This window comes from Bipolaris maydis (assembly GCF_028858645.1).
Source record: "Bipolaris maydis strain C4 unplaced genomic scaffold PSV08scaffold_10, whole genome shotgun sequence".
NCBI lineage: Eukaryota > Fungi > Ascomycota > Dothideomycetes > Pleosporales > Pleosporaceae > Bipolaris > Bipolaris maydis.
In genome coordinates, this window is record NW_027093866.1 from 678,517 (window position 1) to 704,219 (window position 25,703).

A 25,703-nucleotide genomic window follows, 5' to 3' on the forward strand; every position below is an offset into this window, starting at 1 on the left:
CTTTGAATACTAAAGAGAACAGTAAAGACAACTGATCGATGCTAAAGGAAGAACGAATTCAGATACTTAATCATTGCTAAAATGATCCACGTGTACCTAGATACAATTAAGACCTCTTGCTGGGCTTACGCTCTTCCAAATCCACCAACATGCCTTTTCGTGTCACAATGCCTATGCATCTCAATTCTAGGGGCTTTTCCGGGTTGTGAAGCTTCATGTCAAACTCTCTGAGGAGAGTGCCCACGAGTTTGTGAACCGTTGCAAGCCCGAAGTTCTTCCTAATAAAAGTCCTTGATCCACCACCAAAATGGAACATAGCTCGCTCCATGTTTTTCAACTGATCCGGCGAGCTCTCCAGCCAGCGCTCAGTGATAAGGTCATCTGGACTCTCGAAAAAATCGGGATGGCGCTGCGAGGCCCAGGCGTTAACGCCAACCACCGTGCCTTCAGGATGATGAGGTCTGCCGAATGTCTTGGAGATGAGGTGATGAAACAGTGGAAACAATATGACTGAGCTGCAGGCAACTATTCGATCGGTCTGTCATTCTTTGCCGTCTGGTTATAGGCACTTTGTTCATGGTTTTTGTGGAGATAGTCCCTAGCCGACCGGTAGCCGAAATCCTTCAGTACCCCATACCCGATGTTATTCCCAATTTAGCAGTCCGGCCCCGAAGCTGGGAATGACAATCAAAACGACCCGAGTGTTGGCTACTGTGTAGAAATACTCTGGCATCATCGGATACCAGTCCCGGCTCAAGCCCTATTTAGGTAGCTATACCAACTTAGTGTAGTACCATACATGACCAAGCTCGTGGTCGACTTCTGAAAGTGAATATTGATTTCAAGGACCCATTCCTGACTGATAGCGACAACATGACAACTAACATCCAGTTTGGCCAAGTCCATGCCGTTTAAGATACTATCAATCCAGCCACACAGCTCAAAGATGCCGCCAAGGGCAAAGTGGTCCTTATAACCGGGGCCGGTCGTGGTAAGTGCTACGCCTCTTGCTATTGGGGTTTTGATAGTTAAACGATAGTAGGTATCGGTCAGGCGACGGCAAAAGCATTTGCAGAAGCATCTGCTTCGAGTCTCATCCTGTGCGCGCTGGAAGACTCTGAGCTTAAAGAAACTGAGGTCATGATCAGATCCATTCGACAAAACATCAAGATATTCAGCAGGGCACTGGATGTAAGCAAGGAAAGCAGTGTGTCTGCTTTTGTTGCCGATGCAGCGGCTTGGGCAGGAGGCAGCATTGACGTGCTATGTTGTGTTGCTGGTGTTGCTCCACCAATGCAGGCAGTCACGGAAAGTGAGCCATCGCGTTGGTGGAGGGGAGTGGAAATCAACGTCTATGGTGTTTACCTATTCACACGTTTCGTCCTGCCGATGATGCGAGAGAAGAAAGAGGGCCGTGTCATCATTTTTTCGTCTTTGATCATCACTGGAAAACACCAAAACTCATCCAGCTATTCAGTGGGGAAGATGGCTGTTGCTCACTTGGGCGAATTGATCCACGAGGAATTACACGCAGAGGGCATCTGTGTGTTTTCCATCCACCCTGGTGGCATTTTGACTCGACTGCTCACTGATATGGAGGATAATGAAAAGGGTGAGTGGGCCGCCAGGGCGTCGAAGGTAATCCGACCTATGTTGAAAGATGACATCTCACTGCCAGGCAACAGTTGCGTGTTCCTGGCCACTGGGAAGCTCGACTTCATGAGCGGCAGGTTTATTGATTTCACTATGGGCATGGACCAACTGCTGGAAAACCGGGAGGCCATTGAGCAGCACGATCTATTCAAGATCGGGGTAGGCGCCAACTGGGACTCGGCTGGTGGAATACAACTTTTTAAGTATCAGTAGAAGACAAGAGACGAACTGAGTCGCAGCCAACAAGAATTGATTGTAACTCTTTGACCGTTTTCATTCTTCTTCCAATGTCCTTTTTTCTCGAACCCTAAAAGGGGTAGGGTGACAGCCCGTGGAAGAAATGACTGGGAGTCAGCATGGGCCATACCTCACCAAAATGGCCAAAGTGCTCCAAACGTCCTTTGGAGGTCCAGAAAGGGCGACATCATCGACGCCAAGTAACGAGGTATTTGCGAGTCCCCGTAGTTTCATGCATAGGGTGGTGAATCATGGAGATTGCTTCGAGATCGGATGCTGCGGATCCCGCGCGGGGAATTTCCCCACAATTCGGCGGCTAGTAGTACGGCCCTTGGTGATCCCTACTTGAACCTTATCTTTGTCCCATGCATGTACGTATGCATAGTACCTAGGTGTCTTTTGTTTTGTTTCGAGCTGCAACAATAGCAACAATGCCCACCAAGCCCGTGAAAGACAGCGACCGCCAGCGATGTCTTCGAGCGTGCGCCAACTGCGCCCGCCGCAAGGAGAAATGCTCGGGCCAGGTGCCGTGCACACGCTGCCTGCAGCGGCGTGTCGCAGCGTCGTGTCGCATGTTCACGGGCGAAGCCGTCGTCCCAGCTGCGACGAGTTGCAGTCGCAGTCGCAGTCGAAGCCACACTCCGCCCCAAAACCGCAGGAAACGGAGCAACAGCAGTAGCAATAGCACCAACAGTGATACGAGCAACAGCAACAGCAACAGGAAGAGGATCGGCGTCGGCGTCGACCTGCAACAAGACGGGGAACCGCCGCTGCCATTGTCCCCTGCCACCAGTCACACCCACGCCACTGGGCCCTCGGATGCTAGAAGAGACACCAACTACACACGCACACTCCGAAGTGCAGCTGGTGAACTCATCTATCTGGGCGATACGGCCGATTCCACCCTCCTCCAGGATATTCGACGTCTTGCTCAGGACGTCGTCGGCGATTGCGACTTGGTCAACAACCCTCTCCAACATGACATGTCCGACCCCATTCCACAAGGTCCTGCGCGATGGATGGATTATTTGACACAAGAGGGGCCCCCGAAACCAAGCCTGGATGAGGCAAAGAGCCTCATCAAAAATTTCCTCTGGGTTACCACAAGCTTCCTCAACCTGTTCGACGAAAAGGACCTGGTACAGCCTCTTGCAGCTTGGACCACAGCACCAGTGGGCTGTAAGCAGCATCTCGACCAGGATACCATTTACTTTCTCATCTTCGCCATCGCTGCACAAGCCGATCCTACCGACAAGGACTCTCTTGCCGACAAGTACTTTGCCTACGGCCGCTATCTTGTAGCCTGCCACTATTCCGAGGAGCCAAGCGTTACGGCTGTTCAATCCTACATGTTGATTGCAACATTCCTTCTCGCCGCTGCTCGACGTGATGCCGCATTCATGTACACTGGCCTTGCGGCTCGCGCCGCGTATGCATTGGGGATCCACCATGATGATGTCGCAGCCTCGTTTCCTACCCATCAGCAGAGGATCCGCCACAAACTGTGGAAGGCGGTGCATGTTCTGGACGGTTACATCAGCGTAACTTTGGGAAGGAAACCAGCAAGCCGCCAAACGTATGAAGCAATAGTCAGCAACTATTATTCCTCGTGCTCTGCTTTGTGTCGCATCTTTCAAGAGATTGTCGACGTCGTCTACTCGGCGCAACTGGTTTCGAGCGACACGTTACAAAAGATCAGTAACTATCAGCGAGAATGGACAACTCGTCTCCGCGAGGGCTTGAAGCACGATGAGATTCCCGTCACTGACTTCATTGGCACCAGTGGCCACAAAAGGCTAAACTTGAGCCTCTTATTCATCAAGTCTGGTTACTATTGGTCAATCATTTTGTTATCTCGCCCGTTCCTGGTCGACTTTGCCTCCTCAGTTGCTTCTGCGGCCGAGACATCGTCTGTCCCCGCGTCCCCGCCACCACCTGCAGCCAATCTCATGATATCTGCCTGCGTTGCCTCAGCGATACATCTCATCGAACTTTTCCAGAAGTTGACAAGCGTCAAAAGGCTGCCAAAAAGGCTCCCATTTGTGGTCAATTTGGTTCATACAGCATCTTTGGTTCTTGCTCTATCCGTATTCCTGGATTTTGATCGCCAGGTGCGGATAAGTCGATACCTGGAAGCGGCTCGGTCTATCCTTGTCCTGTTCCGCACTCATGACCCACTAGCAAACTGTAATGTGATCATCAACGAACGTTTGCAGCAATGTTGCAATTCCTACATCGAGAAGAGAGAACAGAAAAGCTTTGATCGCCAAGGCCAGCTCGTTGCTTCGTACTTTGGGAGTCTGGAAGAGCCCGAGACGCTGAATATTGACGCAGCCTCCTTCCCATTTCCCAAGGGCGAAGAGAGCAGTACCATCAGCGATCTGTTCGGCAGCGATTACGATTTTGTGGTATCAAACGACCCTACAATATCGCTCCTGGATGCTCCGCAATTTTCTATAGGGGATCAAAAGGCTCAATCCGCTCCAACAATTGCACCAGACCCCTACGACCTCCTCTTCCCTCCCGGCGACAGCCTTTTTACATCTCATGGTACCAGTTTTCCCCCGCTTGTTACCTTTGATACACTTGACACACTTATCGACATAGCATATACAGCACACCAATTTCCTCGTGAGTGATGTTGAATCCAATGTTGAGCACATAATCTGGGGGCTTCAGCTTCAGCACTGAATGACATTGGCAATGATATACGTTACAGCAAATATTTAATCAAGTGGGCTATACAGACCTAGTTTGCGAGCGCAGCTCAAAGTCGGCTTTGTGCACGAGCACATCTCTGAGATTTGTCCAAATCATAGTCTTTGATCAATCTCTCAGCGCAAGTCATCCCAATCGCATAACCCGTACTTTGCGCATGGCAGTTAGGCAGGATAGGAGTAATGCTCAAGTCTGCAATACTCAAACCGCTCAATCCTCAGACGCTGAAATCTGGTCCAACCACCGATATTCCATCCTGCTTTGCCCCCATCTTCGCGGTCCCGCACATGTGCCACGTGGATACCACGCTGCGCTTACAATACTCTAGAAGATCCTCATCTGACTCGGACACTAGGCCCGTTAGTACGCCGATTGTATCTTTCTTGAAGTTGGGGTGATTCGCGACCCTCAGTAGACTGCGAAGAGTTATGATGGCCATCCGACGATCGAATGGATGATCCAAGACTTTGGGGTCAAACAACAGCGGAACACTGGGGTCTGAGGATTGCAAGGTTACCTGGCCTCGACTTTGAGCATTGAATAGGAATCCATTGAGAGTGACACAATCTGGGTGATCTGAAGGAAAATCTTCCATGAATCAGTGGATCGGAGCGTTAACGAGTGCCTCGAAATGTGGCACTGTTTCTCTTTTCAAAAATGCGCGTTCGGTTGATGGCAGGGCTTTGAATTCGTCAGACTGCATGATTTCGTCCGACTTGAACCGACCAATAGCTGATTCGTAACCAAAAACTGTCCAGGGTCCAGTACGCTCTGTTTCCCATTGCTTTTGGGCGGCTTCCATGGCTTTCTGATCTCCATAAAAGCTCTTGCGGTCAGTACTACCCTCCTTTCGCTTGAGCACTATGCTGAAGAAAGAGTGATCTCGTAAGCCCTGTCCTACAGCGTTGTTTTCAAGGACAATCGGTATGCCGAATTTTGCAAGTTGGGTTGCGGGGCCTATCCCAGAATGCATCAGGATCTGGGGAGTATTGGGGGCACCCGCACTCAGCATCATCTCTTTCGAGGCCAGGTCTGCAAGTTTCCTTGGTTTCTCGTCGTTGCACCGCATATGAAAGGACTCACAGCGTTGCCCGTTACTCTCCACTCCAATCACTCGCTTCTGGTCGTACAGGAGCCTCTGAACAGGAGAATTCACTTTCACGGTAAGATTCTCAGGGGCGTTCAATATCAAGTCTTCGGCCGATGATACGACTCCTTTTCGGACAGTTTTGATGGAAATAGAGATTCCTAGGGGGTGACCGGAGTTGTGATCTGGGTTGATATCGTAGCCAGCTTGCACAAACGCTTCCATCATTGACGGAAGGTCCCGCTCCCACTCACTCACAAATCCGACATGAAGAGGACTAGATGATCCGTGATTGGCGAGGTTTGGTGCCGCATACTTTCTACCGTTCATATCGGCTGGGACAGCATCGTGTAAGGTCTCCAAATCCTTGAATCGCCTCTTCATATTGTCCCAGCCGAAATGATCGTCGCCTACAATGTCTGCCCATTCCTCGAAGTCGTCACGGCAGCCAATACTGTAGGTGGCAAAGTTGATGGCGGTGGAGCCTCCGAGACACATTCCACGAGAATAGTCGATCTGCCGGCCATAACACTGTTCCTGCGGAACCGTCTTGTAGCCGCAGTTAATCTCGGGGTTTTGGAAAGCCCCCCAGCGTTGTCCATGTGGAATATTCTTCACAGGATAGTCTTTGCCAGCCTCGATTAAAAGGACCTTTGGACGGCTGTTTGTCCTGGCAAGCTTTGAAGCTAATGCACACCCAGCAGGGCCACCTGCAGGTATATGTTAGACAACCTGATGCTTGGTAAACTTCCTTAGTGTGATCAACTCACTGCCAACGATGATAAATTCGTACTCCGTCGTTGCTTTTCAATCACTTATTAGCTACGCGATGTATGGTAGTATGCATCCGAAATATGGTGCGGGGCCAATTTTCAAGTCGAGAGTCCGACTGCAGGAGTCTACTCCGTGCCGGTATGATTAAGAGAACTCGTACGTTCGCCTTCGCACAATTGCGGGGACGGCTATATCCCCAAGGAGTCGTCTAACTAGCTTGTTTACTATGGCGGTGCAGCCCGGTACCCGATATGAGCCAGGAGGCTACCCGAACACTAAGGGTGGAAAAACCCGGTCCTAGGGCCAGTGAAATCAGGGCAGTCCTTGACGACCTCGGTCCTTCAGCGTCACCTGCATTGTAGACATGCAATACCTAGCATAATTATGAACCCCAAATTTTTGCACTCTGACATACAGCTGGTTTGAGAGCTCATGCGGTAACTTTTTTGCATTTAACAAGACGCAGTGTCTCATTTGTCTTGCTTGGGGCTTGCACATGACTTGCAACGGGACCATTACTTCATCATTCACATAAGCCGACCCAGCATCCGAAAACTCAATTGCGTGGTCCATGCTTTGAGAACGAAACCTATACTACTTGATGGCGGTCAAAGCTTGTTCGTAATGTTGTTTGCTTGGCGAATTTCAACCCTCAAGAACTTTGAGCCAGTCAACGGAGCGTCAGAATTGCTTTCAAGACTGTGCATAGTGTAGTTTGTCGAATTCTTTGACCAAGGCTTTCAAATACTTGTACGCTTGAGGGGCTTCCCACGTGTCGCCATGGACGCCATCCGATAGATCAGCAGATATGCAGGTGCATTGTCTCGATTAGTTGGAGTTTTCTCTTTCCTGCTCCCTTATGATCTATGCTAACCTGCTTGGGTGGTAGGACCGTGTCGGATGCCGGGTCTTCCGTGTCGGAATGTGAATTGGACTAGGGGGTCCGGCAAGTCATCTTAACATGTATTCCTACAGTGCTAAGTCTAGGATTCATCCAACATTGTTTCCACCTCCATTATATCCCGCTTCACTCTTGGAACAATGGCAATTACTTCCAAGCCGACAATTCTATTGGTGCCCGGTGCATGGATGCCGTCTGACTGTTTTGGTCCGCTGCGCCATATGCTCGCCGAAGAGGGATATGAGACTGTTGCTGTCAACAACCCTTCAGTCGGCAGCGAGCCCGCAGACCAGACACTAGATACTGATGTTGCTGCTTTGCGAAAAACTCTAGAAAGACTGATTGAGCAAGAAGGCAAGGACGTGATTCTTTTCTTGCACTCCTACGGTACGTCTAAGCTTAGTCGATGATCCATTATCCACTTACTCACTAAAGGTTCCAGGTGGGGTCGTTGGCTCTTGTGCCAGCGAAGGATTCGGTGCAAAGCAGCGCGCAAGCGAGGGAAAGAAAGGCGGAATCACGGAAATCATATACTGCACTGCATTTGCACTCAAGGCTGGAGAAAGCCTTTTGGCTAAGCTGGGCGGGAAGATGTCTCCATGGATGAGAGTCGAGGTATCTTGAAGAGATGTACATCTGATACACAATGATTCTGACATGTGCAGGGCTCCAAGGTGTACATTGATTCAACTCCCGAAGACGGCTTCCCCGACCTACCAGAGGCCGAGCAAAAGAAATGGCACGGTATTCTGACTCACACTGCTGCCGGGGTCTTCAGCGGTGCTTCGACGTATGAGCCGTGGCATCACATCCCCTGCGCGTACTTTATTTGTGACAACGACACACTTCTCGTACCTCCAATCCAAGAGGCGATGGCCAATTCTATAGGAGCTACGATTCAGAGAAATACTGGAAGTCATAGTCCATTTCTTTCTGTTCCAGATCAACTTGTCAAAGGAATCAAAGCCGTGCTGGGGGAAAGTAGATAGTTATATAGGGATTTGCGTGACACGGGGGGGGGGGGGGGGGGGGGGGGGGGGGGTTAGACGCAAAGTTCTTAAGAATCTTCAGCCTTGTAAGTCACAGCAGATTATGCTTCAGCCTTGCGTCGCCTGTGTGCATCCAACAGGTGCTAAAGATGGCAGTGTATCTACATACGCCCATTGATACGAATTGACATGTATACATCGGCTTCTGCTATCTCACATAGTCGACTCGCCTTACGCAGTAGGGCGTTGAAACGACCTTGGTGAATCGCAGCTGGCAAACGGGCATGTGAAACTCTTGAGGAACCCTGTAGCGCTTCTTCTTTAGATTTGCCATAGCAACCATTGGCTTGAATATATCCTAGAGTGGGAGCTCAAGATTTGAGGTTCTATCAAGGCTAACTGCATCTTCAGCTACTCCATCGCATCCAGGGTACAGCAGCCTCGAGATAGCTTTCCATTCATGTTCAAACTTCCATAAAGCCTTCAGATATCGTGATGGGTAACGTAAGGGTTTCTTTGACCTTGGTGTGGAAGCTGGTGGTGCTGTTGTATACGGAGAGTCGAACCTCTCGCCTTTGAAAAAGGCTTCGTGTTGCTTGCGATATGCGATGGATCGCGATTGCCTTCGAGAAGCATATTCTTGCTTTGGGGTGCGGTCCGACAAAGTCACCATTACCGCAGCTTTCTTGACTTCTTAAGCTTCTAGGGGGTTTCAACGATTAGTTAACTAGGAGTTAGGTAACATTGGTGTAAGAAGGTTTCTTTTAGCCATTATGGGATAGTTTTCCTCAATAAGTTATTTTTTCTACTCACGTCCATGGACCATTAATTAGCTATCAATCCCAACTATACCAGAGATATAATACATAGCCATTTCGTCGTTAGAATAGCCCATCAGCAATCTTCTCTAAGCTAGAGTTGCCATTCCTAATGCTCTATTAGCTTGCAACAAAGTATCAAAGTATACTATACTACTTACTCTCCACCGCTCTAGCATATACTCGACGAAAGCAATACGCACTTAGCCTCTCTTTATAACTATCCCGTTGCCCAATTCCCTTAAGCATATTGTTAAAGCAACCGTAAAGAAGGATATTGTCGTCTAAGACTATGCCGTTGTTATATATAGTCTAAAGGATAGGCTTCGGTACCGCTTCTGGCTTGTATCGATATTTGTACATCAAGCTACCTGCTGGCAGCTCCTTTGCTTCGATTTCTTGAAGATTGGCACAGTCTTGGAACACTCCGTCTGCTAGTGCCAATGCTAGAAAGTGCGTGACTGGACACATAGAACGCATGGCGGCTTCCTTATATAGGAGCATGACAGGTCTGTTTGTCTTAGAATTGAGGTTGTAAGATTCTTGGAAGTTTTCCTTACGAGTGTTTCCTGTTGTTCTGGTGTCCGCTCCGATTACGCAATCGTAGACGAAGGAAACTAATATATATGCTATTCTAGTAACGTATAAGATCTATATCGCCGTCTTAAAGACCTTTATTACTAGTTATGTTTCTAAGAGCCTAATTCAATAAACTCCCTCAGACGACTTCCTAAGAGCGTTATAATAATAATAGAGAAGGCTAGCTGGAGGCGTGCGCGAGGATGCGGAAACTAATATTCATTACACACCTAGATAAATCGTATTAAATCTTCAGCAACCAACAGAGGGACTACAGGCTTATTATAAGCACAGGTAGCTACCTTTTTGCTGAGTACGAGGTTATTTACAATAAAATTGGCAAGTGCTTTGTTCTCAGCTAGATTATATTTGTGACTAGTATGTAGCCTTACGAGTCGTTTAAGCGCCGTAAGACGATTTCAGATAGTTGTATCAGTGACATTCTCCTTAAGCTGACTAGTTCTGGTTTCGGCGAACTAGCGAAGAAACAACTATAGGTGATACACAGTTAGTGCTGAACGTAAGTTTTGCGGGTTCGTTGAGAATGGATTCAGTAAACCTAAGCTGTTAAGAAACCTACAAAACCTTCTGAATTGTTGATTCACTCTGACCAAAGAGTCATAATGTACTCGTATTGCTTGTAGCTAGAGGGGATCATTGTGGCTTTAATCTCCTCTTTTGTCAGCGGGGTAGGCTCTTGTTCTTGCTGCGCAAGAGAACGTAAGTGCTCGACGTCGACTTTCTTTCTCTTTGTAGGCGCCATAGTGAGCAGGAAGATTCAAGAAGACTGCGCAGTGATTGTGTTGAGAGTAGAGATGGCGTCAGGGGAAGGGGCGTAAGGCCCCTTTGCTGGCGGCAGCCCATTTTAAGACAGCGACGGTTAAAACAGCGCGCTATGATGAAGCTTAGCAGCTGGATTTAGCATGAATCATGACCATTAATGGTTGCTAGGGGCTGTTGTGGTGAGGGGCGCTGCGACAGAGTCGCGGTTTCCGTAAACAGTAGTAGTAACCGAGAGACAACACCACAAATATACCTGAACACAGCACCGTGAGTTTTGACGGATCGCACGGATTCTGCTGCATGTCAAGAAACTATGACCGTATGCTTCAGAATAATAAAAAACTAATTGAGTGTTATTATGGAGTCTTAGGACATTTCGCGGACTTGTCGAAATTCAAGAGGGCTCACGTGATGCTACGTATCGATATCCGGGGCTTGGCACTGCTGCACCGACAGAAATGGACATTCTTATCCTGCCTTTCGCACGCTGTAGAGAGATACCTAACAAAAGTTTAAAAGGCTAGACCATGTATGAGCGGCACCAATGAATCTTGTCGTCTGCAGTGCTATATTTTGTATCATATCTCCAACCGGTGACACACCGTTTACCTTTGCCTACCAACCATCTCTGCGCACTCAAAGAAAGGTGGGAACCCAAGTGTAGGGATTCGCATAAAGCAAACGATGACGCGATCGCAAGTTTTGTAGTAGTCTAAACCCAGTTCAGCGACAACATCTAATCTCGCCCAAAAACGAAACAATCCAGTCATGCAAACGTCGTCGTCGCCGTCCAAAAGAGATATTAATTGAGTTTGGCGCGTCTCGCTAATCAAACAAACGTTTGCTTTGAAATCAGAATAATTCACAGCGGTGATTTTTGTTTCAAAAACCAGAGACTGGGAGTTCCTTGGTTACCTTTTGCTGAATTGTGGGGTTTATTTCGTCCGGCAAGCCTCGGCGATCGCAAAGTCAAGACAAAACCATTTGTTTGTGCATGGTGACGAACGACTGGAACGACTTCTGCAACTAGATTATACGACAGTATGGTATGCTTTGGTTCTGCCAAGTTGTTGAGGCTGGGGATTTTGCTAATGTCAGAGCGTAATTAGGTGCACGCCGATTCATCTACGTTTGCCCATGGCATGAGCAAAAAGGAGGTGTATGAACAGGTTTTGGAGCAAGCGAGGGCGCTGTTTGATGGGCAGAGGAATTGGGTACGTGTTTGCGAGACGACGTGATGAACGACGAACCGAGTCGTAGTTCTTGTTAATCTCTGGATGACATGCTGACATGAAATCTAGGTCTGGTGAGTTACCCCGTTGCAATTTGTGGGATGCAAACAGGCTGTTTGGATGGAAAGAGAGAAAAGGTCTGACGTGTGGTTTCCAACAGCAACTTCTCAAACGCAGCTTCCCTCCTCTGGCATGCTTACCACTCACTACCAGCTCCTTCCTCAGCCGTCAATTGGGCAGGTTTCTACTTCACCGATCCGTCAAATCCTTCGCAGTTGCTGCTTGGTCCTTTCCAAGGGCAGGTAGCGTGTCAGGTTATTGCCTTTGGGCGCGGCGTCTGCGGGAAGGCGGCTAAAGAAGCGACGACGCAATTGGTAGAAGATGTGGAAAAGTTCCCAGGACACATTGCGTGTGATGGGGCGAGCCGGAGTGAGATTGTTGTTCCGATTGTCAAGGACGGGAAGGTATGTGACTCTTTGTCTGTTCACCTGCTTTCATTCTGGTGTTCATATCGGCGTTATGGCTAGGTACCGACAAGACATATGGATGCTAAAACAAGTGAAACAGGTGGTAGCGATTATCGACATTGATTGTGCGGAGCTCAATGGATTTACGACACAGGATCAAGAGGCGCTGGAGGAGCTGGCCCAACTACTAGCTGAGTCATGTGATTTTTAAGAGAAAGCGACGACTGTGCTAAGGGCATGATTTTGGTGACACGAATGCGTCACTAGGAGCGAGAAAAGAGTAAAAATGGCCCATTGCAGGATATGGAGTAAAAACGAAAGGCATTGATGCGCATCATGAAGACAAAGACATTGTACGGGATTTTAGTCAGGGTTGAAACAAGCGGAGGATTGTAATAAAGGTATCGAACTTTGGGACACAGGGAAACAATGGAATATAAACAAAAGGATACCCATTCGAATGAAAAGCATCAAAAAAAGGTTTATGCTGAAACCCGAGGATATTATGGCACAAGTGTCTGCTCCAAAATGATTTCTCACCACCGCCATGCAGATGAAGAAACACGGTCTGTACTGCCGTCTCAAGTCTGTAATCAAGGCAAGATTTCGGCCCAAAATCGGCAATAAGGCTGTTGAACTATGTACGCACCAGTTCCACAACAGACGCTGCAAAAAATGCCATGTTCCCGAGGCAATTGTGAGATTAGGCCTTCTAGATGCCGGACATCATTGTGAGGGATGCAGATGCTTGAGACGAGTTGAACATACCTCAGACGAGGTACCCGAATCACATGTTGGTGAGGAACGGGCGGTCGTAGTAAGTGGCTTTGATGAGATGATTTGATCTTGATAGAGTGCTGATGACAGGACAGCTGTTGAGAGATGAGTCAAAAGATATAGCATCGTCTTCTTCTTTGATTGTAGGCAAGGCGGATGCATCGGAGCCGTATGACATGTCCATAATCGCTGCATATGAAGATGATACTTGCAGTCTGCGGAGCACAGGAAGTAACGATGTGCCAGAAGAAGCTATTTCAGCCACTGCTGTACACATGACACCGATGGTACCCACGGAAATTCATATCCGGCATTCTCTTGAGAATCACAAACGAAAACAAATAGCAATTGTGGAAAGCATATCAGTGGGTGATGACAAGTCCTTGAAGCTTGGCACGTCTCTCGCTCAGGAAAATCTAATCAGATTTGATCTGGCATCAGGAGAAGAAGATGACATCCAGGCTCTGATCCATGGTGCCATAAAGGGGGATGCAGAGTACCAGACCAGGCTTCTAAGATTATATGGCGAAATTTCGGCTTCAGATGCGCCATGTGCCGTGCCCTGGAGTAGCTCACAGCGCAGTCTCATCTGTAAAGCGCGACTTGTCATGGGCCTTGAAATTCAAAAGGCTGCTGGGTGGGTTACAGCCGATGCTTTGGACAAGATATCGGCACAGTTGTCTTGTCATGATAATGAAGAGGCGCGCATGGGCACGGAGGAGTTTGAAGCTTATATCCGTGGTTTGTCCGACCGAGGGGAGGTGTCTGGGGGGCGTGCAACGCAAATTGTTATGCTTGCTTCTGACGGAAAGGCGGAGTTTGCTTGACGGATCGACAGCAGAGTGTTGGAGAGGCCGGTATAGATGTACAGCTGCAATGTGCTCAAGGCCACATGGAGTAAGCGCGAACATGAAGGAGGTTAGTGCGTGTCGCAGCGGGCTCCACCCAGGCGCCGGCGTGCATGCATGGAGCCTAGATCTCGTTGATCGCAGCCCGATAGCCATCATGCTGGAACGGATGATGTCTTTATTCGGCCGGTTGGCGTCGTGGCAGCGACAGGAGAAGACAAGTCACAAGACGAGGAGTTTGGCCAAGGAGCTCGCCGACTTGATTGCACAGCAGGCGGGCGGGGTGTGACTGCATTCGAGAAGGCCGGTACGTGGGCAGGGAACGGGCGTGGGTGTGTTTAGTCGATGGACTTGTATGCGTGCGTGGTAGTACTGGGGTGCTAGGAAGACAGGTCGAGGTAGCCCCGGCGCGCACTGCTTACTACATACATACTACGTACATGATACTGAGCTGCACAAGACGACCATTCCTGCTGCCCGCGTTGCCCCCAGCTCCAGCCTTGGAACCTGCCCGCCTGCTGTCATCTCTCCTGGCCTCGAGCGTCAAGCGTCCAGCCTTCCCCTCCGCGCCAATTGCGCCTTGCACTCGCCGCTTCGCCCACTTGCACACCCCGCCGCAGCCCCCCGACGTCATCACACCTACGCCCCGTCTTCCTCCCAACACCGCCACCCCCCTTGCGTTTGTCCAGAGACATCTGTTTGCTCAAAACTTATTGCTGCTCCCTCGAGCCTCGCTTATCTCAGCTCCTAACACCGCCCGCCCGCCCGCCCCCCTCTCCACCTGCACCCATCCTCGTCGCCGCCACCCGGTAAACACGCGCCGTCGCAATCACTCAAGCTGGCTGGCAACAGGCGCCGGAGCGCCCAGGGCGGCTTGCTCTCGAAGATGTTCGGGAATGCAAAAGACGACGAAGGCGCCGCCATCGATGCCCCTGCAAACAACGACGCGCCCAGGCCGGCGGCTACCTCGACGGCCGACAACGCCGCCTCTGGTTCACACGGCGCGAGCAATGGTGCCGCTGCTGATCGCAAGGGCAGCGACTCTGCTGCTCCACCCGAGCGGAAACGACGGAGCAGTGGCGTGTCGCGTGCCCGCGACATGTTCTCGAGCGCGAAGCAGTCGTTGCACATTGGCGGCTCCTCCCCCACCTCGACCTCGTCTGCCAACACCGCCCACATGTCGGAGAAGCCAACTGCCCAAACTCCAATGCAGAAGTTGGGCAAGTCGGACGCTGCTCTCAGCGTGCCCCAGGGCTCGCTCAACAACTCTGCCGGCGAGTCCGCACCGGGTCCACGGTCCACGTTCCGCGTCGGCGTCACCGAGGACAAGAACAAGAAATGCAGACGGACCATGGAGGATACACATGCATACCTATACAATTTCCTCAGCACTCCGGCCCCCTCGTATGGCACGGACAAGCCGCGCGCTGTCTCGGATGCGAGCTCGGTCCAGTCTGATCTATCCCAGGCCGTGGTCGAGAGCGATAATGGCTACTTTGCCATCTTCGACGGCCATGCTGGTACTTTTGCTGCCGACTGGTGTGGGAAGAAGCTTCACCTGATCCTGGAAGAGACGATTCGAAAGAATCCCAACACGCCGATACCCGAACTTCTTGACCAGACCTTTACCGTAGTCGACCAGCAGCTGGAGAAACTTCCTTTGAAGAACAGTGGTTGCACTGCTGTGATTGCAGTTTTGCGATGGGAGGATCGAGTGCCCAACGCACAATCGTCCACCGGTTCCGTCCTCTTTGCGCCAGCGGCAGTTTCAGCTATCAAGCAAGCTGGTGAAGGCGGCGAGTCCAAGGACGGTACCGACGCCGTTACCTCTGAGCCTGCAGCCGAACAGGTGGAAGCAAAACTACGAAGTGAGGCTACTCGGCAACGCGTATTGTACACGGCCAACGTGGGCGATGCGCGCATTGTCCTTTGCCGGAATGGCCGAGCTCTTCGTCTTTCGTATGACCACAAGGGCAGTGACGAGAACGAAGGACGCCGCGTTGCTAGCGCTGGTGGTTTGATCCTCAATAATCGCGTCAATGGCGTCCTCGCTGTCACGCGTGCGCTGGGCGATGCATACATGAAGGACCTGGTGACTGGACATCCCTACACCACGGAGACGGTCATTCAGGCCGACCAGGATGAATTTCTTATCCTCGCCTGCGATGGTGTAAGTCGTATTCATGCAAAGAATTTATATTCACTAACACATACAGCTCTGGGACGTTTGTTCCGACCAAGAAGCTGTCGATCTCGTACGTCAAATCCAAGATCCTCAAGAAGCCTCGAAGAAGCTCGTCGATTACGCTCTTGCCCGCTTCTCTACCGACAACCTGTCGTGTATGGTTGTGCGGTTCGACAACAAAGCCCTCCGCCAGCGCAAGAACGAGGCCACGACAAGTTTAGACCAAGAGCAGGCAGCGATGAAGGGCGGTATCACTGAAGCAGACTCAATTGTAGCGCAGGCAAGGAAATCGATTGGCGAGCCAGAGACATCAGTCGAGCATGCGGCAAAGGAGATTATCATGGAGGAAGCCGAGGCTGAGCCTGGCCCTGAGCTGAGTCTCGAAGCCGCCAAAGCTGCGAGGAAAAACGACGTATAGTTGGGATGAGAAAGCGTCCACTGCATGTAATTCATAGTTCAAAGGGTGGGGGAGGCGCCTCAGATGCGAGTGGAGAGGCGCATATCAATGATGAGGAAGTGATGTATAGTTTGTAGGCATGCCTGTGCATGTGGTGTATACTTGGTCTGCATGCATTTTCCTCGAGTGTGCGCCACGTCTGAACTGGGTGCTTTGCATCTTGAATCAAGCAAAAGTCGAGACAGCGTATTTGGGGTCTGAAACTTGTATACCGTGGCACTCATAGATGTTGGTTTTGCCCCGCATGTTTGCGCATGGACTTTGGAGGAGCACGATACGCTAGTGACGATCGTGCATCGTGGGGCGTCTACCTCCGCCATCTTCCACGGCATTGCAAAGGTCTCGGGCTTTATAAGCCTAGTGTCCACTGTATCCTTCCCCTCGAACCAAACACTACTGGGGTTACACGCCCCATGCGGCTCCGAGGAGCATCGCGATAAACCATGTCTGGCCACGACGCGGCGGACTCAGCGACCAACGCCCTCGGCAGCGATGCGCGACCGGCTTTTGTGACACCGAGAGATTTACTCCAGCAATCCCGCGCCCCCTTGCCCCCGAAAGAGCAACCGCGTCAGCTTTCGGCCATCGACCGCGAGCAGCTGGACGGCCTGGTATGGCAGCGCTTGTGTGGTGAAGAGTCATGGGGGGCAGGCTGACACGAGGCCAGAGAACCATTCGAGCTTTTCTCAAGGCGAGGACGAGCTATGACGTGCTCCCTATCAGCTACCGCCTGATTGTGTTCGATACCGCCCTGTTGGTAAAGAAGAGTCTGAATATCCTGAACCAGAATGGTGAGCTTGTCAGACACCGCGTTGCAAGACATATCAGCTAAGAGCTTTCCATAGGCATCGTCTCAGCGCCGCTGTGGGACTCCAAGTCATCTACTTTTGCTGGGCTTCTCACGACATCCGACTACATCAACGTCATCCAGTACTATTGGCAGAATCCAGACGCCCTGGCTCGAGTAGATCAGTTCCGCCTGAACAGCTTGCGAGGTAAGAAAGCTCGGTCCACGTACATTAAGCGTGTACTGACGCCAGACAGACATCGAGAAGGCACTCGGTGTCAAGCCTATAGAAACTATTTCTATTCACCCCGACCGTCCCGTATATGAGGCATGTCGTAAGATGCTCGAGTCGCGCGCCCGGCGTATACCAATCGTCGATAGCGATGACGAGACACATAGGACCATGGTCGTTAGTGTCATTACACAATACCGCATATTGAAATTTATCGCGGTGAACGTCAAGGAAACGCAGAAGCTACGCAAGCCGCTTAGGGAGCTGAACGTTGGCACGTATACCGATCTCGCAACTGCATCCATGGATACCCCCGTCATGGACGTCATACACATGCTTGTCAAGAAGAGCATATCGAGTGTTCCTATCTTAGACAAACAAGGTAAGGACTTGAAGTGACTCCAGGAATACATGGCTGACAGCGATAGGAACTGTGCTCAATGTGTTTGAGGCCGTGGATGTGATAGCGCTCATCAAGGGCGGCGTATACGACGATCTAAACCTAACGGTCGGCGATGCCCTGTTGAAGCGTTCAGATGTAAGGAACTCACTAGCCTTGCAAAACCGCAAAGCTAACTTTTGCAGGATTTCCCTGGTATCTTCACCTGCTCGCTGAATGACAACATGTCAACGATCTACGACACAATCCGCAGGTCACGCGTGCACCGCTTCGTGGTCATTGACGAAAACAGCAAACTCAAGGGCGTTGTCACGTTGAGCGACGTGCTCGAGCACACACTGCTGGAAGGCATGGAAGACGAGTAGAGCAACGCTGTCCATGGCCAGCTGTCAAGTTCACATTGGACGTCACTGGCACTCGACGAGCAGAGGATGCGACGATGCGACGACTAGATCGCCCGCTGGCGGGGGTGACGATATTGCCGAGTACGTAGCTGGAGCACAAGAACTAAACAAGGATTACTGTGGCTCGTCTTGGAAAATGAAGCGAAGATACCAATAGAAGGAAGAAAGAAATGCGCTGATTAGGACAAAGTGTTACGACTTTCTTGTATGGCACAACGGGTGGAGGAAGCCAGTGAATTGAATTTGTTTGTGTCTTTGTTTCCACCGTTTGCAAATCGACTTCTTCGTCTTCTTCTTCTACTACTACTACCATGTCCACTTTCCAACAACCTTTACGTATAAAAAGGTTCCCCCAGTCTACTACTTACTCGTCCCACTTAATCCCCACACCTCACCCACCCTCCTCGCAACCCCTTCCCCACTCCAGTACGCCCCCGTCACCGTGCCCAACGCCACAAACGGCGCACAGTGCTCCCCCGCAACCCACACGCCGCGTTCCGGCATCCCGCGCCTCAATACCTCGACATCCTCATCCCCCGCCTGCAGTCCAGTCTGGAAATTACAATATGAACCCCATCCCGCCAGCTCGTCGTTTGCCCACGCCGTAGCTAGCACGGCTTTTGGCGTGCAGTCCTTGCTATCTTTAGCGTAGTTTGGCAAAAGGGAGTAGTAGGGCGCGAAGAAGTCGGTTAGAATAGCTGTATGCTTTTCTTGCGGGGTCGAGGCAAGGAGCGAGGCAATGTGTTTGCTTGTGGGACCGTGGGTGTAGAAGAGGAGGGTTGGGTGCGCGGTTTCTGATGGGAGGGCGGCGAGGTTGACGGCTTCTTGGTTCCAGGCTGAGGGGTTTGTGCTTGGGGTGTAGGTTGGGTTGAGCCAGTGGGTGAAGCCGGGGTAGTGAGTGGGGTTTATGGGAGAATCTGAGGAGGCTATGGTCTGAGGGCTGGCTGGGTTGGTGCTGGTGCTGGTGGAAGAGGAAGTGTTCCAGAAGGCGGTGGGGAAGGTAATGTAAACTTTGTCTAGATGGCCGTATCCGAGGTTTTGGATTGCGAGGTTGAAGCGTGGTGGTAAGGGGGGAGTGAATGCTGTTGTGTTTCTTTTTAGCCAGCCGAGGGGTGTGGTTATGACTACTTGGTCGAAGGTTAGACTTTGTTTGTCCTCGAGTTCGAGGGTGACTGTTGTTTCTCCGTTGGTTTCGTGGGAAAGAATCGACTTGACTTTATGCTCGAAGAGTATGGTAGCGCCTTTGAGTGCGGGTTCAGCAATCTTGTCTAAGACTTTGGCATATGTCGATGCTACAAAGAGGTTTTCGCCATCGATGCATTCTTCCAGCCAGAAGAACTTGAGACTTTGCGTTTGGATTGGTGAACCAACAAAGGCACCCCACATTTCGGCCATCTCGAGTATATCCCGTTGCTTCTTCTTTGGCTCTTCATCGTTACCTGGGAACATTTTTACCACTTGCTCCTGAAAGTAGTGGTACAAACTCATCTCCGCCGGTATCGCCGCAGATTCTTGATTCGAAAACTTCATTGCTTGCTCGATGATCCCCCATACATGCTCACTGTTTTCTGCTGCTTCTTTGTCGGGCATGTGTTTTCCTAAGCTGTCAAAAACCGACTGTCGGCCATCCCAATTCATAGCTACAGTCTTTGTTTCCTTGGCAAGATCAAGAATGGGATTGTCATCTGTGCCATGTATCCAATTTGGGCCGCTTTTCAACTTGGTTAGTAGGTACATATTTTCTCGCTCAAAGCGACGTTTGTTGTTTGGGAGTGTACAGGACTTACAGATCGACCAAGTGACCCAGCGCATTGCTTTGACATAACTGTAGGCTTTTAACACGCAAAATCTTTCAAAAGGTTCCAAAATAAACTACTCACCCGCCCACCAACTCTATTTCTTCCCTCAAGTATAGTCACCTTGACACCTTGCTTCAACAAGATATCCGCACATCTCAGCCCAGCAACACCGGCGCCAACAATGCCAATATGTGGAATCTTGCCCGCCGTTTTCCGAATCATATTTGGTTCGTCCATGTAGCTTTGTAAATGTGGCGAGCTAGATAAATCTCTCGATATACGTGTCTCACCCTCGGGTGTTATCCTATCATGTGTGCTGTCAGCAGGCCTGACTGCATTCTCATTGCCGATATTGCCCATGTTGATGTTGGGTGCTGTGTCAAGGTAGCAAACAAGAGAGATCGAGAGAGAGAGAGACCAATTTGGGCGTACTCCTTGAAGATTGGTTTGAGTTTGGAAAAAGGTACAGTGCAGTCCTTAGCTGATCACTACACTAGGCGCATGGCCGTTGCTTACTCGGAAAATGCAGGGCTCGGAAGGGAAGGTGGGGTTAGACCACAACGATAGACCGCCGCGTGATAGAAGCCCAATCCAGTCCAGTCCAGTCCGTGCTATCAATACAACGTCAACGTGGTGTGCCCAAGTGGCAAGTGAGGCGTGTGATGAGGCGGAGTGTTGAATGTAGTCATGCCGGCCATATTGCCGACGACCCGCTAGCTTTAGTTGGTGGCACGAGGCTAGAGTGTGGCATTGATTGGACCATGCATGCAAGGAAGCTCAACTTAGCTTAATTCATTAGATTACTATCTAAAGAAAGGTCATTACAAGAATCTTCTTCGTAAGTATGGCTGTCGTTGCCGTGGTATCAAATCTCGTCCTTCATCAAACAGATGCTGCTCTTACCAGCACCTCGCAGTGTAGAGCAGCAGAAGCATCTAAGCTTATTTGTCCTTGGAGCCAATGTGAAGCTTGTTCTTCATCTTCTCCTTCAGGTGCGACATCTTGCCGCCCTTCTCCTCATGGCTATCAGACGACAACTTGCGACCAGTCTCCGTCTCAGCTACGCCTGCCATACCGTCAGCGCCACTCAGAATATGCATAGCCTTTTGTGTTAACGTACTCTTGGACTCCTTTGGAGAAGCGGCATTTTGCTTGGCAACGTCCTCTTCGTACTTGCTGCTATCTGAAGTCACACCTGTGTCGGTCCATGCTGGAGTATCACGTTTCTCGGCTTCCTTCTCCGCCTCGGTCTTGTTGAGACCAGCATCAGTTTCTGAACGCTGAGGCTCGGAGCCAGAGTAAAGACCGGACGAAGCCGTCACTGAGTCGGGGGCTGAAGTCTTGATAGCGGCATCAGAAGAGGTGGTGGTAGCGGTATTCGCATCAAGGCCGGGGGTCGCAGGAGTGACATGGCTGGGTGCTGTAGGGCCAGCTCCTGGAGCACCTGAGCGGCTGATGTCATCTAGCGGGGTGTCCTTCCAAACCTTGTCGGTAACGCCAACGGCCTCTGTTGCGCTCGATGTGGAGTTGTTGCTCAATACAGCAGTATCAGGAGCGAGGGAGGTAATGGGCATGCCGACGTTGGAAGTGTCGTTCTTGCTAGCAGAGTCGACGGTGGGAGCAGAGGTGTTTGTCTCAGCCTGGGTTTGGTGGACGGGGTCCAGCTTCAAGAAAGAATCCGAACGAGACGTCTTCTCGGCTGCGTTTTCAGTCGCCTTGGCTTTGGGAAGTCAGCATTGCACGAAACGACAGATATGGCGTCCCATCAAGGTCGTAGACTCACCATTGTTGCCCTGGTCAAACGGCTCGCTAACAGTGCCGTTGCCCAATGCTCCGGACACAGGCTCCTTTCCGGCCGTCTCGTTATTCGATGAGTCAAGATAGTCGGTCTTGTCAGCTGTGGCTAGGGGGGTTGCTACAAGGCAGGTTCAGCACGTGATATACGGTGAGAAGGCAGGCTCGTCTAGCTCACCAGCATTGCCCTTGTCGTAGGGGTCGGTTGCGGTTCCAGAGCCTTTCTCGCCCGAGATTGGCTCCTTGCCAGCAGTCTCATTGTTGTGTGTCTGGTCGCCGTAGATGAGCTTGGAAGCTGCTGTAGTAGCAGTAGAGGCAAGGTTGGTGATGGTCTCCATTGTAGCTGCAGCTAATGCTAGTTGGATTTGTTAAGAGCAAGGTCGTGTATGCAGGGAGTAAAAGCAAAAGAGTCTGGAGGGTGAGGGTTTGTGGTGGAATCGACGAGGCCGTGCTTTGTGTAATATCAGGGTGGGCGGGCAGTGACGTAGGTGACGGCGTTTGTCCCAGTTCCAACATTGAGCACGACTGCCCGTGTGTCGCACGAGCACGCGAGCCGCCATTGAGCAATCTATCGTAGGCGCCTGGCTATGGCTCGGTCGAGGCACGTACCTGTACCTTGGTTTTGGCCACTAAGTAGCCATCAATACGTCGATGCTTTCATGGTGACGCGGCTGGGCTTGCGTCATAGCACGGGGGTAGATAGGGAGTAGTGGTACAGCCAGCATTGCAAACACGCCAAACAAAGCCCTGTGTGTTGCCAGGTAACGCCACACGAGGCAGTCGTGGTATTGCATCCTCACTACTTTTGGTTTATTGAAGAATATGTAAAATATTGACATCGCACTTCAGAGACCCAAGGAACTTGTCTGGTTGGATGACGCAGAGCACAGCGGGCTGGGGGCCATGAAACGGTGCAGTAGCCTTGCTGTGCCTTCAGCCGCGCCCAGCTGCCATGCGCATGTATACGCATATGCATGCACGCCTTGCAGCAAATCCCACAAGGCAAAAGTGCGCCCTTGGGAACGGTAGTGTTTGTGGTTGGCATACCATTAGAGCCTCAAGAACCCTTCAATCAGGCGCCCCTCTCGTTCGCAGTACTACCCAGCCCACCATGGTTCGTTTGGCAGCACGTTCTATCCCGACACTTCTGTTCGAGCCCTGGCTGCCATTCCCATGCAAGGCTGAGAGTTTCGTCCATTTTACTGTCACTCCTTGCCATAGGTGCTGAGCCTATGCTGTTGCTGCTCTCGGCCAGACGAGCAAAATCTACAACGACTACAGTACCCAAGCTATTATTGCCGCTCGGCCCATATGAGCCTCCCGATTTGATCATGAACACCAGACGTTGCTCATCAAGCACACCCGTCACTCTCCTCGTGTACCATGCCCCACTCGAGGGAATCACTGGATTGAGTATGTTATGCAGTTGCTGCGAGCAAGGACAACGCGATGCTCGAGGCGGCCACATGCGAATGGGCGATTGTCGATAGCGCGTTTGATTGTCCACAAAATTTGGATTCGTGCTATACACAGCCGCGGTCTTTCCCTTGCGGTTGACCGTGGCATAATCGTCGAGACCTGTTTCGCGTCGTGATCCTACTCGCAGCCTCAGGCATGGCGGCTTCGAGGCATCATTGCAACATTCTTGATCTTCGACTAGATCGACAAAAGTAGTGCATGCATAGTTGTAAGCTCGAAACTTTGTTCTGGCGAGCATGAAGGAGCGCGGTGCAGGGTCAGTACCACCAAATTCTGGATGTTGGCTCCAGCTGAAGAGATCCGGCGTGGGCTTCCATTGAGGCCTGTTAGATGAGTCTATGACCGGAAGATAAATATCGTCGTCCGGTAGTAATGGTTCATCTGAAATCTCCATTGTGCCATTTTCGCTTCCAAACTCCAGACGGGTCACGTAAAATGTACGCGATTGTCGCGAGGATGCTTCAGCCCATTCTCTCCTAGACTCAACAATCACCATTTCGTTTGTCTTTTCATCGCTCTGCAGTGTAAGGTCGGTCCAAGAGTCGTGAATGGGCCCTTGTTTGTGCTGGCGACGATACAGCCGTTCGTCCCTCTCGACACTGGCCGGCAATGGCGAATGGAGTGGGAAGCGAACAACATGGTAGAAGGAGGTATAATCAATCTCTTCAACCTCAAAGGTGGTTTGATTCGAAACTGCGTAGAAGTGGCCATTGTGTATCTCGAACGCGACTGTAGAGCCAATGTCCGATCCATGAAAGTTGTCCAGTAGCAACCGCTTTGCGCCATCCTGTATATTGGTGCTATTGTTCAAACGTACGCCGCCAACTTCCCATTTATGGTGACCATCGCTGCCTCTCCCTGTATGTGTACCATAGTAGAGGAAATCGGCCGTGTGTCTAACAAAAAGCTTGGAGCTTGAAGGAAGCCGCACCATTTGGATCAGTCTTTTATCATCAGGACAATTGTGCGCCATATCGAGAGCCAGTATATAGCCACCATTTGATTCATCCTTTTCTTCAAGGTGAACAGCAAGGATTCCGTCAGCATAGTTGAGTAGGTCCACGTCAAAATTCCTAGGTACTGGAAAAGGCGGCCCTAGAACCGGTCCAGCAATCACAGTGAGGTCGATATGAATATCATGTGACTGTGAGCGTAGATCTGAGACATGTACAGTCTTGCTTTCAAGCACGCACAGAATTCCCTGTCTGTAAACAAATGCGTTTCCATTGCCCCATGTGCGTGCTGAGAATGGGTATGCAGTAGACAAAGCATGTCTTCTGTCATAAATTGCTTTCATAGCTTGTTTGTACGTCATTTTTTCTGTCCGTGCCAGTTTTGCTTCTTCCGTAAAAGGAAAGTCCATCTGTCAGCAGCGTCAGCTGTGATCGAAAGCACTGACGTTTCTCACTGCAGTGCTTACTTCGACTATGCTTCGGCAAACTGTCCTTTCGTCCACCATGAAGGCACTCAGCTGCTGACATGTCTGACTGAGATGAAAAATGTCTTCAAGACTCAGGTTAGCAGTCACGCAGAACAGAATGTCAAAGGGGAGTTGCTCCAAGGTGAGTCGGTCCAAGGTGGGATTCATAGACCGCGCGCGAAGAGTATAGTAAAAAGTGTCCAAGAGAAGACGGTAAGTAGGATGGAGCTTTTTAATATAACGGCGGAAACGTAGAGCTCAAGTTTGTGATATCGTGTGCTGGATGGAAATGTGTAAATCTATAGGTCATTTAATTGAGTAGCGAGAAGCTGGTTAATTCTTCACACCAGAGGAGCCGCACGCCCGCATTTCATGTCTGAGCAGAGCCGCATTGAATACGTCGTTCGATAATAAGAGCAGTACCCTGGTAGTAGAAGGCATCCAATCATGGTACAAAGCCCCACTCTCATCGTTGAGCAGACCAGGCTGACAAGCTCTAGCAAAGTGAACAGATCACTGGGTGTTTAAATGAGGCTCTGTGCAATGAAGACCATGACCAGGTTCGGGTTACACACCGGTCAGGCTCAACGAGGCAGCGAATTTCGAGTGTTTCTCATCTGGTCATCCATTGCACAGCACACCCAAATTGCGAGTGAGACGCCGGCAGAGCCGCACTGCCAAGATTTAAAAAAATTACTATTATGTACTAACTACGGAAGTCTCCTGTGGACACCAGGCTAGCTGCTTTGAGTACTTAACGTTTCTTGTTGCTGTAGCATGCTTCAACCCCCGCACTTGTGCACAACACAAGCAACCATGATTCTTGTCAAACATATGTGGTACTACTAACATCAGTATCACTCTATCTACTTATCATTTTCAT

General features: G+C 50.5%; 11 protein-coding genes across 11 annotated transcripts; 6 read left to right on the forward strand and 5 right to left on the reverse strand.

The window, feature by feature from the left end:
* Window positions 1-2,321: 2,321 nt before the first annotated feature.
* Window positions 2,322-4,529, forward strand: PSV08DRAFT_226562 (uncharacterized protein; the record flags this gene model as incomplete). Its single annotated transcript, XM_014227869.1, has 2 exons — window positions 2,322-2,668; window positions 2,720-4,529. 2 exons carry the CDS (start codon window positions 2,322-2,324, stop codon window positions 4,527-4,529), a joined length of 2,157 nt encoding a protein of 718 aa, XP_014083344.1.
* A 677-nt stretch (window positions 4,530-5,206) lies between these two features.
* PSV08DRAFT_377478 (uncharacterized protein) lies at window positions 5,207-6,903 on the reverse strand (the record flags this gene model as incomplete). The annotated part of the gene is made up of 3 exons (XM_014227868.1): window positions 5,207-6,405; window positions 6,466-6,498; window positions 6,885-6,903. The coding sequence occupies 3 exons, from the start codon at window positions 6,901-6,903 to the stop codon at window positions 5,207-5,209; spliced, it is 1,251 nt and encodes a 416-aa protein (XP_014083343.1).
* Window positions 6,904-7,510: 607 nt separating this feature from the next.
* Window positions 7,511-8,359, forward strand: PSV08DRAFT_372489 (Alpha/beta hydrolase fold-1; the record flags this gene model as incomplete). The annotated part of the gene is made up of 3 exons (XM_014227867.1): window positions 7,511-7,757; window positions 7,813-7,985; window positions 8,036-8,359. The coding sequence occupies 3 exons, from the start codon at window positions 7,511-7,513 to the stop codon at window positions 8,357-8,359; spliced, it is 744 nt and encodes a 247-aa protein (XP_014083342.1).
* A 143-nt stretch (window positions 8,360-8,502) lies between these two features.
* PSV08DRAFT_410917 (uncharacterized protein) lies at window positions 8,503-10,579 on the reverse strand (the record flags this gene model as incomplete). The annotated part of the gene is made up of 8 exons (XM_014227866.2): window positions 10,362-10,579; window positions 9,738-9,806; window positions 9,549-9,688; window positions 9,346-9,467; window positions 9,212-9,266; window positions 8,760-9,049; window positions 8,595-8,717; window positions 8,503-8,520 (listed from the first exon to the last, which is right to left on the reverse strand). The coding sequence occupies exons 1-8, from the start codon at window positions 10,517-10,519 to the stop codon at window positions 8,503-8,505; spliced, it is 975 nt and encodes a 324-aa protein (XP_014083341.2). The 5' UTR covers window positions 10,520-10,579.
* An 856-nt stretch (window positions 10,580-11,435) lies between these two features.
* Window positions 11,436-12,449, forward strand: PSV08DRAFT_377486 (GAF domain-like protein; the record flags this gene model as incomplete). The annotated part of the gene is made up of 5 exons (XM_066093334.1): window positions 11,436-11,585; window positions 11,649-11,753; window positions 11,841-11,845; window positions 11,932-12,235; window positions 12,339-12,449. The coding sequence occupies exons 1-5, from the start codon at window positions 11,583-11,585 to the stop codon at window positions 12,447-12,449; spliced, it is 528 nt and encodes a 175-aa protein (XP_065948787.1). The 5' UTR covers window positions 11,436-11,582.
* Window positions 12,450-12,785: 336 nt separating this feature from the next.
* Window positions 12,786-13,842, forward strand: PSV08DRAFT_353393 (uncharacterized protein; the record flags this gene model as incomplete). The annotated part of the gene is made up of 3 exons (XM_066092861.1): window positions 12,786-12,879; window positions 13,012-13,055; window positions 13,111-13,842. 3 exons carry the CDS (start codon window positions 12,786-12,788, stop codon window positions 13,840-13,842), a joined length of 870 nt encoding a protein of 289 aa, XP_065948788.1.
* A 907-nt stretch (window positions 13,843-14,749) lies between these two features.
* PSV08DRAFT_205832 (phosphatase 2C-like domain-containing protein) lies at window positions 14,750-16,689 on the forward strand (the record flags this gene model as incomplete). The annotated part of the gene is made up of 2 exons (XM_014227863.2): window positions 14,750-16,033; window positions 16,080-16,689. The coding sequence occupies 2 exons, from the start codon at window positions 14,750-14,752 to the stop codon at window positions 16,464-16,466; spliced, it is 1,671 nt and encodes a 556-aa protein (XP_014083338.2). The 3' UTR covers window positions 16,467-16,689.
* A 157-nt stretch (window positions 16,690-16,846) lies between these two features.
* On the forward strand, window positions 16,847-18,627 carry PSV08DRAFT_226571 (uncharacterized protein). The gene is made up of 6 exons (XM_014227862.2): window positions 16,847-17,116; window positions 17,173-17,296; window positions 17,351-17,500; window positions 17,550-17,906; window positions 17,953-18,062; window positions 18,110-18,627. Exons 1-6 carry the CDS (start codon window positions 16,949-16,951, stop codon window positions 18,287-18,289), a joined length of 1,089 nt encoding a protein of 362 aa, XP_014083337.1. The 5' UTR covers window positions 16,847-16,948; the 3' UTR covers window positions 18,290-18,627.
* Window positions 18,628-18,688: 61 nt separating this feature from the next.
* On the reverse strand, window positions 18,689-20,487 carry PSV08DRAFT_403280 (uncharacterized protein; the record flags this gene model as incomplete). The annotated part of the gene is made up of 3 exons (XM_014227861.2): window positions 18,689-20,039; window positions 20,116-20,153; window positions 20,209-20,487. The coding sequence occupies 3 exons, from the start codon at window positions 20,485-20,487 to the stop codon at window positions 18,689-18,691; spliced, it is 1,668 nt and encodes a 555-aa protein (XP_014083336.2).
* Window positions 20,488-20,908: 421 nt separating this feature from the next.
* Window positions 20,909-22,351, reverse strand: PSV08DRAFT_313139 (uncharacterized protein). The gene is made up of 4 exons (XM_014227860.2): window positions 22,100-22,351; window positions 21,911-22,042; window positions 21,248-21,847; window positions 20,909-21,193 (listed from the first exon to the last, which is right to left on the reverse strand). The coding sequence occupies exons 1-4, from the start codon at window positions 22,257-22,259 to the stop codon at window positions 21,069-21,071; spliced, it is 1,017 nt and encodes a 338-aa protein (XP_014083335.1). The 5' UTR covers window positions 22,260-22,351; the 3' UTR covers window positions 20,909-21,068.
* A 460-nt stretch (window positions 22,352-22,811) lies between these two features.
* On the reverse strand, window positions 22,812-25,217 carry PSV08DRAFT_226576 (uncharacterized protein). Its single transcript, XM_014227859.1, has 2 exons — window positions 24,821-25,217; window positions 22,812-24,763 (listed from the first exon to the last, which is right to left on the reverse strand). Exons 1-2 carry the CDS (start codon window positions 24,986-24,988, stop codon window positions 22,994-22,996), a joined length of 1,938 nt encoding a protein of 645 aa, XP_014083334.1. The 5' UTR covers window positions 24,989-25,217; the 3' UTR covers window positions 22,812-22,993.
* Window positions 25,218-25,703: the final 486 nt, after the last annotated feature.